The 12,081-nt window shown below is 51.2% G+C and overlaps 3 protein-coding genes across 4 annotated transcripts; 2 read left to right on the top strand and 1 right to left on the bottom strand.

The window, feature by feature from the left end:
- ARHGEF39 (Rho guanine nucleotide exchange factor 39) lies at positions 1-3,790 on the top strand. Its single transcript, XM_037035960.1, is given in 10 exon segments — positions 1-302; positions 305-486; positions 700-794; positions 1,025-1,145; positions 1,404-1,522; positions 2,008-2,078; positions 2,322-2,450; positions 2,609-2,838; positions 3,100-3,188; positions 3,370-3,790. Coding segments are annotated over 10 exon segments (1,344 nt in total). The 5' UTR covers positions 1-10; the 3' UTR covers positions 3,386-3,790.
- Positions 3,791-3,959: 169 nt separating this feature from the next.
- On the bottom strand, positions 3,960-6,465 carry CCDC107 (coiled-coil domain containing 107). Of its 2 annotated transcripts, none has more exons than XM_037035961.1 (6): positions 6,283-6,465; positions 6,042-6,193; positions 4,683-4,746; positions 4,502-4,592; positions 4,308-4,420; positions 3,960-4,228 (listed from the first exon to the last, which is right to left on the bottom strand). In XM_037035961.1, exons 1-6 carry the CDS (start codon positions 6,386-6,388, stop codon positions 3,981-3,983), a joined length of 774 nt encoding a protein of 257 aa, XP_036891856.1. In that variant the 5' UTR covers positions 6,389-6,465; the 3' UTR covers positions 3,960-3,980. The 2 variants fall into 2 exon arrangements, with proteins under 2 accessions (XP_036891856.1, XP_036891857.1); XM_037035962.1 differs by having other exon boundaries at positions 4,683-4,743.
- Positions 6,466-10,076: 3,611 nt separating this feature from the next.
- SIT1 (signaling threshold regulating transmembrane adaptor 1) lies at positions 10,077-12,081 on the top strand. The gene is made up of 5 exons (XM_037036010.1): positions 10,077-10,554; positions 10,679-10,814; positions 10,901-10,959; positions 11,070-11,131; positions 11,224-12,081. Exons 1-5 carry the CDS (start codon positions 10,521-10,523, stop codon positions 11,455-11,457), a joined length of 525 nt encoding a protein of 174 aa, XP_036891905.1. The 5' UTR covers positions 10,077-10,520; the 3' UTR covers positions 11,458-12,081.

Below are 12,081 nucleotides of genomic sequence, written 5' to 3'. Positions count from 1 at the left end.
ACTCCTACAGATGGGGCACGGAGGCCCTGCGAGCGTCTGCACCCCGAAGTCCCCTGACTCAAAGTCCAGGCTGGTGGCCCAACTTGGTGCCACTCAGAAGAGGGCCACCCACCTGCCCCACCCGGCCCTACCCCGGAGGGCGTCACGCACCTACAGCGCTACCCTGGTGGTGGGGCGAGGAGGTGGCGGAGACCGGACCTGGTTTCTCCCGCTGCCGCGCACGCTCCGTCCTGCGATCAGCCTCCGGTCGCCAGGAGGCGCGCTCTTATACGCTGCCCCGCCCACGGAGCTGTTAGGATTTGAATCTCCGGCGGGCTGTGTCCGGAAGTGTCTACCGGTCAGCTGGGCATGGAGAGCCCGGTCCTCAGGGCTCGGTGCCCGGTGCAAGAGCAGCGTGCCCGCTGGGAGCGGAAACGCACCTGCACCTCCCGGGAGCTGCTGGAGACCGAGCGGCGCTACCAGGAACAGCTGGGGCTGGTGGCCACGGTGCGGGTCCCGCACCCGCTCTCGTATGGGGCGAGGACCCCAGGGTGTGGGAGGGTCTCTGCGAGGTCCGTGATCCCGAGTCCGGGGTCGGAGGGGGTGATCTTGCCCTGTCCGTCCGCATTTAGGGGCTGGGGAGACTTCTATAGATTTTAACTACGCCTTGGCCTTTGCCTCCACCTACAGACTAGATAACGGTGTTCTCTCCTTCCGTAGTACTTCGTGGGGATTCTGAGAGCCAAGGGCACCCTGCGACCACCCGAGCGCCACGCCCTGTTTGGGCCCTGGGAGCTCATTTACAGCGCCAGCCAGTGAGTGGAAGGAACTTGAGGAGCGGGAATGAGGGAGTGTCCTGGCTTTGGAGCTGGAGAGACCCAGGTTCATATTCCGAGCCTGCCAATGACCTCACCTGTGGTGTTGGCCCCGTGCCCCGGTTCTCCATCTGTAAAATGGGATAACAGCACTTATAACAGGGTTATAAGAATTAAATGTGGTTCTTGAGCAGTTCTTTGGCAGCTCTTTTATTGTCCTACCCACTCAGAGAGCTGCTTCCTTACCTGGAAGGAGGGCACTGGGGACAGGGGCTGGAGGGCTTCTGTCCGCATCTGGAGCTGTACACCCAATTTGCTGCCAATGCAGAGAAGTCCCGGAGCACCCTGCAGGTAACCTGAAGGTGTCCTCAAATCCTTCCCCTCTTCTCTTGCCCCATACATTTGCTGTTCATCTGGAGACCTAAACTTCATCCCTGCTGATCCTGCATTTAGAGGGCCCTTGGGTGTCCCGTTCTGTGCTAAGGCCCTGTAGGGAGATAGGAGTTCACTTAGGAGCACGCAGCTTACTGAGGGCTGGGGATGTGTACACAGGTGAATACAGTGTAAGTCATGGCTTCTCTGCTGCCAACCCTTTCCTCCTCACTCCAGGAACAACTAAAGAAGAGCAAACGTTTCCGGAGGTTCGTGAGGCTTCAGGAGGGCCGCCCTGAGTTCGGGGGCCTTCAGCTCCAGGACCTGCTCCCTCTGCCTCTGCAGAGGCTCCAGCAGTGAGTGAACTCATCCTAACTTGGCCAACTTATCCTTCCTGAATCTGTCTGACTAACAGCTGCCCTGCCCCAGTGCCTCTCTCCTGGGAAGAGTTGCTCCCCAAATCCTTTTTGTAAGAGTACTAAGTGTGAACCCACCCCAGTACCTGGAGTCTGCAGCCTCAGGCCCTTCACTGGGACTGGAGTAGTACTCCGCCTGGAAGTGAGGGGGCCTATAGTAGGGCTAGTGGCAGGGTGTTTGGAAGAGTTTGCTGAGCAGAGAGGCTATCCTAGCTTAGAATTTCTGGAGTCTGCCCTTGACTCATCATTGTGGGATGGGAAAGGGCCATGTGGCATGAGCCCAAGTTTTGAAAGAGGGGATACAAGAGCCAGAAGCAGATCTTCCCTGGCTTTGCAATGCAACTATACGTAGGGGGTTATGTGTGAGTCAGGCAGAGGGAATTTTGCTCAGCTCTACTTCCCCTCAGACTTGCGACTATTTCCAGGTATGAAAATCTTGTTGTGGCTTTGGCTGAGAACACAAGTCCCAACAGCCCTGACCACCAACAGCTCACACGTATGTTCTTATTCTGCCAAAACTCGGGCAGAAAGCTACCTTTCTTGTATCCCTTTCTGGTTGTGCTCGCCAACAATGTCTGCTATGGCCCTATCCTCCTTCAACATGTACACGATGTCCCTATGTTTCTGCCTACTCTTCAAGAAGTTGGGTCCTGGTCCCCTTGGGTATAGACTGTCTTTCACCACGACCAGTCCCAGAGTCAGAGGTGTGCTGGAAATGGGCTTGGGGATGTTTCTCCAGGGGCTGCTCGTCTGATAAGTGAGACTGCCCAGAGAGTCCACGCCATCGACCAGAAACAGAAGAATGACCAGCACCTCCGGCGTATCCAGGCTCTTCTCAGTGGACGCCAGGCCAAGGGGCTGACCTTAGGTAGTCTGCGCACTTCCCCCGGAGCCCTCATCCGCCCTTTTCCTACTCACCCCGCTTCCTCAACACTGCCAGCACATACCCGTTTTCTCGGCCTCCCTTCTACTCCCGTGGAACATGGTCCTAGAGCTACATCAGAGTAACAGCTCTCCCGTCCCCAGGTCGCTGGTTCCTGTGCCAGGGCTGGCTGTTAGTGGTGCCTCCTGGTGGGAAACCTCGGCCCCGAATGTTCTTCCTCTTCTCTGACGTGCTTGTCATGGCCAAGCCTCGACCCGCATTGCACCTGCTGCAGCGAGGCACCTTCATCTGCCGGGCCCTCTACCCCATGGCCCAGTGTCAACTTCACAAGGTCTTTGGCCACTCAGGAGGCCCTTGTGGGGGACTGCTCAATGTAAGTAATAAGGTGGGAGTCCCAGGTAGGAGAGGTAGGAGAAGGTAGGAGAGGCCTCAGATACCTACGCACCCTTTTATCTCTTTGGCCTGGGCCCCTTTCATAGGAAACGAGTCATCTACATTGAGAGAGGATAACTGGGTTTGGGGGTTCATACCTAGTTCTTACTTCAGTCCTAAATTACCCGTGTGGGAGCAGCAAGGCCTTCAGCTGTAGCCCCGATCTGTCCGAGCTGTGCACTGAGAGGCAGTCTCTTCCTAGCTGTCCTTTCCCCATGAGAAGCTACTGCTGATGTCCACCGACCAGGAGGCGCTGGTGCACTGGCACCACAGTCTGACTCTGGCCATCAGGTGAGCTGTGTCTTCCCTTGGTAAGAGTGTTGTGATGAGGCCCAGAGGCTGCAGGTGAGCAGTTCTGATCCTGTCTCACGTCCTACATCTGTCGGGGGCACCCTCCCCTTTCCCCCGCCTGTGGTTTTGTCTGAATAGAGTGCTCATCCCAATGCCTGAACTGACTGTCTTCTTTTCACAGCAGCCAGAAGAACTAGAAGAATCTTACTAATTCTAAAACCCAGGATACTTCAGGGATAGGCCAGGGTCAGGAGAACAAAACTAAACACAGAACCCTTCATGGTTTGAGAGAGGTCGTTTTGTGTTTGCCTGGAACTGAGTTATTGGACCAGATCTTACGAATCAAGAAACCAAGTCTGACCGAACCGAACCCGCACCAAACCAACCCCTCCAGCACAGACCAGGGGATGGGGGCTGATAAGCTTGGTGCTCTGTCTATGGCTAGTCGTTCGTCAAGGCTGCGGCTTTGCAAATGTGGCTATTTTATAGTTTTATTTTCCTGCTGGATTTAATTAAAGCTTTTTGTTGTTGTTTTTCTGGAAAGGCTTTTCTCAGTTATGTGATATGAGAAAAGGGATTTTTGTGCCCTGAAGGCTGGCATGACAGTGGCCTCATGAATACGAGGAAAAGGACTGGAGCTCCCTCTACCTTCTTAGCTCTCACACTGAACAGCGGCCTCTTTTTGTCCTAATAAGGGAAGCTTTTCTAGAAGGGCCATTAGGAACCTAGTATGGGTGTATGTGTGTGTGTGGGGGGACCAGCTGGAATGGAAAAAGCACACAGGAGCACCAATCACAAGAAAAGACTTTGTGTTACTGAACCTTCAGCTGCCACCCCTCCTTCCCAGAGGGGGCTGTGACTGGGGCCCCTTGTTGCAGCCTTGCTGCATCTTCTCCTTAGTCCCTGCTCCACTCCCCAAGGAGTAGCCAGGTTCCTTGTCTCTGTGCTCCAGTTTAGGCGCTCTTCCCAGGCCTGACTGTCACCAGCCTCCTCTTCTTCCTCCTTCACACATAAGTCCTCAGGAGAGGGTATGCTGGCCTCTGTGAGGGGAAGACCGGGCATGTTCCAGTTGCAGAGACTTTGTCTCTACCACCACCCCACTCACCCCGAGCCTGTTACCTGGTTCTGGATCCTCCACACCCTTGTTTGGCTTGTTGTTTTGTAGCAGCTGGTGGATGGTGTGTAACTTCATATTCAGAAGCTCCTGCTGTGCTCCAGCCAGGGTGGTCACACTGCAGAGATGCCCATAAGTAGATGTCCAATCTACTTATCTATGTCCCTGCTTCACACCTACCACAAATTGCCCTCCTTACCTCTCAAAAAGGGGGTCCAGCTGGGCCATCAGGTTGTTCAGGTGTTGCTCTGTCTGGGCCAGCTGTTGTATCAACTGGACTAGCTGCTGCTCTGGAGGTAAGGGAGAAAAGGAGAGCAATGGTTACCTACCTTCTGCTGCCCCCTAGTTACCCATCAAGCACAGACTTCGGTGGAACCCACCTGACTGCAGTGATTCCTCCTTGCCTGCCTCCTCTGGGAGGGCAGCAGCCTTATCCTTCCCCTGCTGTAGAAGAAGGAAAGCAACACTGAAGCAACAAGGTTCCCCATCACTTCAGTCTCCAAGTCAGTAAGAGGAGGAGGAGAAGGATAATCTGAAGTACAGAAGACTACTGGATTTTCACCTGACAGAATCACAATCACATCTAATGCAGCCCCTCACCCAGAACATGAAGCAACCTGTCAGTATGCCCTCACGCGTGGTCAGTCTATGTGACACCTCCCAGAAAAGAACAGCTCCCTCCACTTCGATAAAGCTCTGGTTGTTGGTTTATATGCAAAGGCAATAATTGTCCTTCATATATTGTGCTGATTAGGGACTTTCAAAATTGTGCCTTTTCAACATGAGAGCCTCTCAGAAAATTAAAAACAATGGTCATTCTGCTCGCCCCCATCCCTTCCCAACATCTTCTCTGGTTTAGTATCACCGATCTTTTTCAGTCAGTGTTCATTTGACAGTTTTCTCTGGTTGCTTTACTCTGTTTGTGCGCTTAAAGCAGTTCCCTGAAGAGAATAAAAATTTCCAGGAGTGTTCTGACCAGAAGATAAAGCACAATATTTTGTTCCCAGCATTTATTGGGGAAATGAGTTGTCACATCACACAAATGAACTTTATTAGCCAAATACACTGCTGTTATGTTTCCTTAAGAGTATACTTGGGTCCAAGAGTAGAATTTCTCTCCTAGTTAAATTTCATTAAATTCAGTCCTTTATCCTAGCTTGTCAAGTGCCCAGCTATCCCAGGTCCATATCATCTCCAAATTGGTTCAGCCCTCTTTCCCAGTGCAATTGAGTGACAGGGCCCGGGCTGAAGATACAGCCCTGCTAGGTACCACTTTCTGTTTCAACAATTTCAATCCACCAAAATGTACTATCAGTTCATGTTTCAGGGCCTCCTTCCCAAGAACATGAGCCTGCTTGGTACCTTGTCTACAGTAATCAACCTCTTGTGCCCAGGTGGGAATCTCACCAGGCACCCCATACACTTTTATACTTATGGACACTGGCTGGGTTCAAATCCAAATTCCACCAGTTACTAGCTCTTAATGACCTTGAGCAAGTGACAATCTCTTCAGCGGACTGTTAGGAGGGCTAAATGTGATGTTCATTATTTACAATTTGCCCCGCGACCTTCACGTCTATCACCTCGCTGAAAGCTCAAAATAACCCGATCATGTTGGAAAGGCAAGGAACTACTGTACATTTTATAGACTGACCGGAAGATATCTCCTGTTCTTGGTACCATAATGCCCCCATGGGAAATTTAGGCCCGGGGCATCCACACCCCTTGACTTCCCGCACCTGCAAACACTTGTACAGCACAAAAGCCACGACAGCCGCGGTGTACAGCGCCCCCAAAGGCAACGCCCTGGCCTGGGCCCGCTCGTGTTGGCCCTTGGGCGGTGGCCGCCGCCGGGGTTCCGTGGCCATAGGGCCGATCTGGGAGGGGTCCCCTGCGGAGGAGGGCGGAGGAGGGTCAATTGAGCTGCGACCTGGGACCCGTGGGCAGTCTCAGCCTCCCTCCAGCAGCCCTTGTTGGTACCTGGGTATGCCCGGAGGTCAGGGCTGGGGCGGTCTCCGAGGACCGCGGACAGCGCAGACACAAGTAGCAGCCCCAGCACAGCAGCGACTGAGACTGCGCTCGCCATCGCAGGCGACAAACTAAGGGTCGGGGGGACCGCCGGAGTCCACTGAGCGCCCCAGTGCGCCTGCGCACGCGCGCCGGCCTCTCTTCAGCCTTCCCCAGAAAAACACGCCCACCGCAGCGTGTGGGCGGGCCATATATTATTTGCATAGGGTCATTGGCCCAGCTTTCCGAAATTAGTCTATTTCTTATTCTATATTAGTTAGAATGCCTACACAAGTCTTAAGAGATTTTCTAGGAAATAATTTTTATTTCTCAAACCACCGACTTTCTCACCCTAACCAAAAGATAAGTTTTCTGATGGATCTATAAATACCAGCATTACAGGCTCTTTCCTCACAGTCCGTGCTGAAGGCCTGTTTCCTAGGCTACAACCGGAGGACCCAGTTCCTTATTTGCGCCTAGGGGAAAGTCCCCGGACCCCCGGCAGAGAGTGCCACGTGCGCATGCACGTAGACTCTCCCTGCTTCTCACAGTCAAAACCGCCAAGACGCCTTCCCGCTGGTGCGGGGTAGCTGAGCGGAGTGTGGCGGGGGGGCGTCGTCCGTCAGCTCTTAATAGTTACACAGGCAGTGCGCCTTTGCGCGCACCAACCACACGGGGCTCATTCTCAGCGCGGCTGTGTTTTATGGAATAGGAGATCAGTCTTGAGTTTATATATCCTAATTCTCTTCATATCAATCGTAGGCTAGTGATGTCTGCTGTCATTTCCTCTTTTCGCACAGTTAATGACTACACAACCTTCAAATCTGAGCTCGTGTGTTCCCTTCAGTCAGAATCGTTAATTTCCTGTTGATTCATTAATATAGCTATTGTATACTTTTCAAGCCGCTGTTGCGTCGATTATATCTCGATAAAACTGGAAAAATCCATTTTTAACTCATTATAAATTCATTAGTACCCTGGCTGGGTGCTCAGTTGGTTGGAGCATCATCCTGATACACCAAGACTGCATGTTTGATCCCCAGTCTGGGCCTGTATAAGAATCGACCAGTGAATGCATAAATAAGTGGGACAACAAATCAGTGTTTCTCCCTCCCTCTCTCTCTCTCTCTCTCAAATCAATAAATAATTTTTTAAAAAGTCAATTAGTTAATTACCACTAGACTGTAAATGCCATGGAAGTAGAAACCATGTATCTTTTCCTTAACCGTTTTATTCCTATAGCCTAGCATAGCACCTGGTTCCAGCAAGAACTCAATGAATCCTTGTCAAATGAAATAAATGTTTTCAAAACAAACCAACAGGTAAATATAATCAAGCTTTGTTTTAAAATGAGGAAACTCAGATTCAGGAAGGTTGTGTTGTTAATCAGTTAAGAGGCAAGGTGGAGACTGGAACCATTCCCTGTCTCTATATCATCCATCTCACATCACTCCACCCACAGGCCTCCCCCCTTTTCACCTTCCAAGACTTCTCCAGGCAGACTTCAGTACTCTCCCTCTGCTCCACACTGTCTTTCATAACTGTCCGGGATACGCTAGGTGGTCTTCCTAATTAAGACCAAGAGCTCTTTGAGGAAAGAAACCATTTCCCACCCACATTTTTATCTCCAGAGCAAGCAATTGGTACATGTGTATCAAATGAAGTATTTGTGTGTTGAAGACATGAACCACCCTGGCTGGTGTAGCTCAGTGGATTGAGTGTGGGCTGTAAACCAATTGGTCACCAGTTTGATTCCCAGTCAGGGCACATGCCTGAGTTGCAGGCCAGGTCCCTGGTACAGGGTACAAGAGAGGCAACTACACATTGGCAATCCTCTCCCTCTCATTCTCCATTTCTTCACCTCTCTAAAAATGAGTAAGTAGAATCTTTAAAATTTTTTTTAAAAAGTGTATATTCTTGTCTTTCCAGAAAGGAAAGGGGAACCCTACGGAGAGACCTGCACCCAAGGGAGTTGCCCCTAGCTGACTGCCTAGAGGGTTGCAGAGCAGTGTCGTTCGAACCTTGGCTCCAAGCCAGTCAGTGTGGGCAATGGAAATAAGTGGTTCAGGCCAGGTATAATATGATAAATGGCCCCCAGCTGATGTTGCCTTTAGGAGATTTGGGCCCACTAGTGTCAGGTATTCTGATTGTTTTTTGTTGTTGTTGTTGTTTTTAAAAAAATCAACAAATTGGAATTTTTAAAAGTAGGAAATCTCTCAGTTTTCAAATGTTGACAAGGGATACTTAGCATATTTAACAACTGAATGAATCATTTTAAAAAATTCTCCTGTGGGACAAAATCATTTTCAGTGATAATTAGGACATGAAACAAATAATAAGGGCCAAAAAAGAAACTAACAGTAAGGGTCAGAAATTAAGGGGTTTAAGCCCTGACCAGTGTGGCTCAGTTGGTTGGGTGACATCCTCCAAAGCAAAAGTTGCTGGTTTGATCCTTGGTCAGGGCATATGCCTGGGTTTTGGATTCATTCCCTGGACCGAAAGGATGTTTGGCAAAGATTCATAAAAATTCCACTTTACAATAAAAATCCAGAAATGACATAGGGAAAATAATTCAAGTTCAATGTCTTTGACTTTACAATCATTGTGCTATCATTGTTTATTACAAACCTTTGCACAGGTTTATTACAAACCTGTGCAAAGCGAACTTGAAAACTCTAAACTGTTAAGAGCTAATTCTAGATGTAAACACACATAGATGAAACTGTTGATGTTGGGGGCCAATTGTCTAACTAACTGGGAGTTCTCCAGATCAATTTCCATGTATATTACAATGTTTTTTTAAAGGATAAGTAATATATATGTGCTAATTTGAAGTTTGTATATTATTATAGCTCATCAGTAACTGCAACACTTTAGAACTTCATCTACAAAGGATTTTTCAGAGAGGAGTACTTGATAACTGACACTAAATTTTTTTTAGAGATTTTATTTATTTTTAGAGAGGGAAAGAGAGAGGGAGAGAAGGATCAATGTGCAAGAGATACATTGATTGGTTGCCTTTCACGAAGCGCCCCCCTACTGGGAATTGAAGCAGCAGCCCTTTGGTTCACAGCCCAGCACTCAATCCACTGAGCCACACCAGCCAGGCCTATAACTGACATTTTTAAGAATTGCTGGAACATGGTGGTAATAAAAAGGAGACTGATTTTTAGTTGGTTTTAAAATTTTTCTACAGGCGATACCCATTTATCGCCTGCAATGGGAGGGTCAGGACCTCTACCACCATTCCCATCCTTGGCACGCCACTGCAATGATTTTAAATTTCTAAAAAACATCGTATAGGCCCGACAAAGCATATATCTGACCTCTGGTGTAAGGGTTAAATTTGGAACTTAAATTCCCTCTTTCCACATGAAGAGCCTCTTGCTCACTGGGCTGTCTCTGGGCGGGGCAGGGCAGGGCAGGGCAGGGCTCCACGCTTGAAGTGAGCAAGTGCAGAGACAGGGCTCACTTTCCCAAAGCGAGACAAGGGCAAGGGTTTCTCCAGTCCAGAAACTTTTGAGATTGTTAGATCTTAGACAGAGTTTGGGTGAAGTGGGTTGGGAGGGGCAATCCAGCTTTCTCTATAGCAGTGACAATGGCAATGGTCATCCTAACACATTCATTCACCTTGGATCGGCCTTAGCGGGTGGTGAGCCGGTGCATACCAGGAGACCTCCCAGCTCCTTCCACTTTCTAGCATGCTTATCGAGAAACACATTTTCTTTCATGAGACTCAGAGTGGGACAGAAAAGTCAGGCATCCCGTGGCGTAGGTGTATTTCTAACATAAAGCCCGGTTTCCTTGTCTCGTGGGTCCTGCCTCATGCCACTTCTGCCTCCCGTGGAGTCTTCATGGGCTCACCTACACAGTGGCACAGGCCTGCCTCTCTCTTCTCTGGCCCAAGGGGGTACAGGGTTAAAGGGGAGGGGGCAAGAGGCAGGGGGGAGTGAGGAAGTTCAGGAGCAGCTGGGTGGCGCAGGTGCAGGCACTGGGTGGTGTCTGTTCTTTCACTCAACCTTCCCCTCCCCCTTCCTCCCCGGAAACCAGTGACTTTGCCATCAGCAGTATTGGGGATGATGAGCTATGGGGGCCAGGCCCAGAGAGGGGTGGGAGTAAGAGGGGGCTGCTGCAGCTGTCAGGCCATAAGCCAGGCTTACACCTAGGCTCAGGGCAAGGTGCCTGCAGACTTGGTTCCCGCATCAGCAGTCATGAGCATATGCAACAACTCCACGCTAACACCCGGTAAGCTGGGCGGGGCAGGGGCAAGGGCGGGGGGAGGGGTCATGTGGCCTCATGTCCCCTCTGCTGGGATCTGGAGGGTTGGGCTGGGCAGTAACGCGCGCCCCCCATCCTCTCACATCCACAGGAATTCCCTTCTTTTCCGAGGCCTGGGGATTGTGGGCCCTCTTAGGGGCTGTGACGCTGATGCTTCTCATCTCACTGGCTGTACACTTGTCCCGATGGACAAGTGGCCGGAGCAGGAGCCATCCAAGAGAGGGACAGTGAGTGGGGGAAAACAGAAATGGTATAATTGAGGTTTTCTCCTTACCAAGAAGTCCCCATTAACCCCCTAAACCTTGTGTTGCAGCTCCGGAGGGTCTGCGGAAGAGGTTCCCCTCTATGGGAACCTACATTATCTGAAGACAGGTAGGAAGATGGCAGAGGGGAGGGGTGCAGAGGCCAGGACCTGGGTGGGTGGGATGAAGGGCTGCAGGAGGAAAAACAAGAAGTGACCAGATTCCTGTTATCTGTCCCAGGACGGCTGTCTCAAGAACCAGGGCCAGATCAGCAGGCTCCAACGCCGGGAGGCCCCACCAGGGTAAGTTAGTTGTGGTTGAGTAAGAGGGGAGGGAAGGAAGAGGGGTGCTTTTTCAAGGGTCCAGTGAATTCCTAACAGCCTTGCATCTCCAGGGTGCAGAGGAAGTGATGTGCTATACCAGCCTGCAGCTGCGGCCTCCTCAGGGCCGGATCCCAAGCCCTGGAACTCTCATCAAGTACTCAGAGGTGGTGCTGGACTCCGAGACAAAGCCCCAGACCCCGGGCCTGGAGCCGGAGCTCTACGCCTCCGTGTGTGCCCAGACCCGCAGAGGCCGGGCTTCCTTCCCAGACCAGGCCTACGCCAACAGCCAGACTGCACCCAGCTGAGCTGGAGGGTCCGGCACAATGAGGCGCACAATTCTGCAGCCTCCTCTGTTGCAGGGGTAACTGCTACTCTGTCCAGGGCATGACTATTTCCTAACCCCCCCCCCCCCAGAGACAGTCAGCCATTGCCTAGTGGCCGGAGGTGATGTTCCCCACACCTCCTAGGCCTGGGGATGTAATGACCTGTGAGGGAGATATCTCAGGGGAAAAGCAGGCCCCTGGTTTCTCGAGGGTGGAGAGAGCAGAGGCAGTGGCCCCCTCCCTCCCCATCTCTTTTTCCTATAGATTCTTCCCAGCCCCCAAACCCCAGGTTCTCACTTCCTCCTCCTTCTGGAGTTTTACCAGATCCCCCCTACTACTGCTCTCTTGCAGTGCACCCCTGACACCTCTGTCTCCTCCAATACAGGCAGTGGGCAGTGGGGGAGGGGGAAGAGCCTAAGAGGACCTTGGTGGCTATACCCCTGGGGAGGCCACAAGCTGCAGGGGGCCTGGAACCAGCAACCTGAGGAACCCAAGCCTGGCTTCTGATTTGAGAATGGTGGCAGGAGAATAGCAGTCTCCAACCTGCTGCCTCTGTTGTGTCCCCAAGTTTTAAAATAAAATTTCCCCGAAAGTGTTTGGATTTTA

The sequence above is a fragment of the Sturnira hondurensis genome, unplaced genomic scaffold (assembly GCF_014824575.4).
Source record: "Sturnira hondurensis isolate 20B ecotype Veracruz unplaced genomic scaffold, ASM1482457v3 Scaffold0022566, whole genome shotgun sequence".
In the NCBI taxonomy this organism is placed as follows: domain Eukaryota; kingdom Metazoa; phylum Chordata; class Mammalia; order Chiroptera; family Phyllostomidae; genus Sturnira; species Sturnira hondurensis.
The sequence above is the reverse complement of the archived record's forward strand: the minus strand, read 5'-3'. Positions and strand labels throughout refer to the sequence as shown.

Excerpts from the sequence above, each read along its gene's own strand:
- CCDC107 (XM_037035961.1), bottom strand. The coding sequence starts at position 6,388 with ATGGCGAGCGCAGTCTCAGTCGCTGCTGTGCTGGGGCTGCTACTTGTG. Across the intron at positions 4,421-4,501 it reads CTGGACCCCCTTTTTGAGAG|TGTGACCACCCTGGCTGGAG; the intron begins GTAAGGAGGGCA and ends GCATCTCTGCAG. Across the intron at positions 4,229-4,307 it reads TGTGGAGGATCCAGAACCAG|AGGCCAGCATACCCTCTCCT; the intron begins GTAACAGGCTCG and ends TTCCCCTCACAG.
- SIT1 (XM_037036010.1), top strand. The coding sequence starts at position 10,521 with ATGAGCATATGCAACAACTCCACGCTAACACCCG. Across the intron at positions 10,555-10,678 it reads CAACTCCACGCTAACACCCG|GAATTCCCTTCTTTTCCGAG; the intron begins GTAAGCTGGGCG and ends TCACATCCACAG. Across the intron at positions 10,815-10,900 it reads AGCCATCCAAGAGAGGGACA|CTCCGGAGGGTCTGCGGAAG; the intron begins GTGAGTGGGGGA and ends CTTGTGTTGCAG.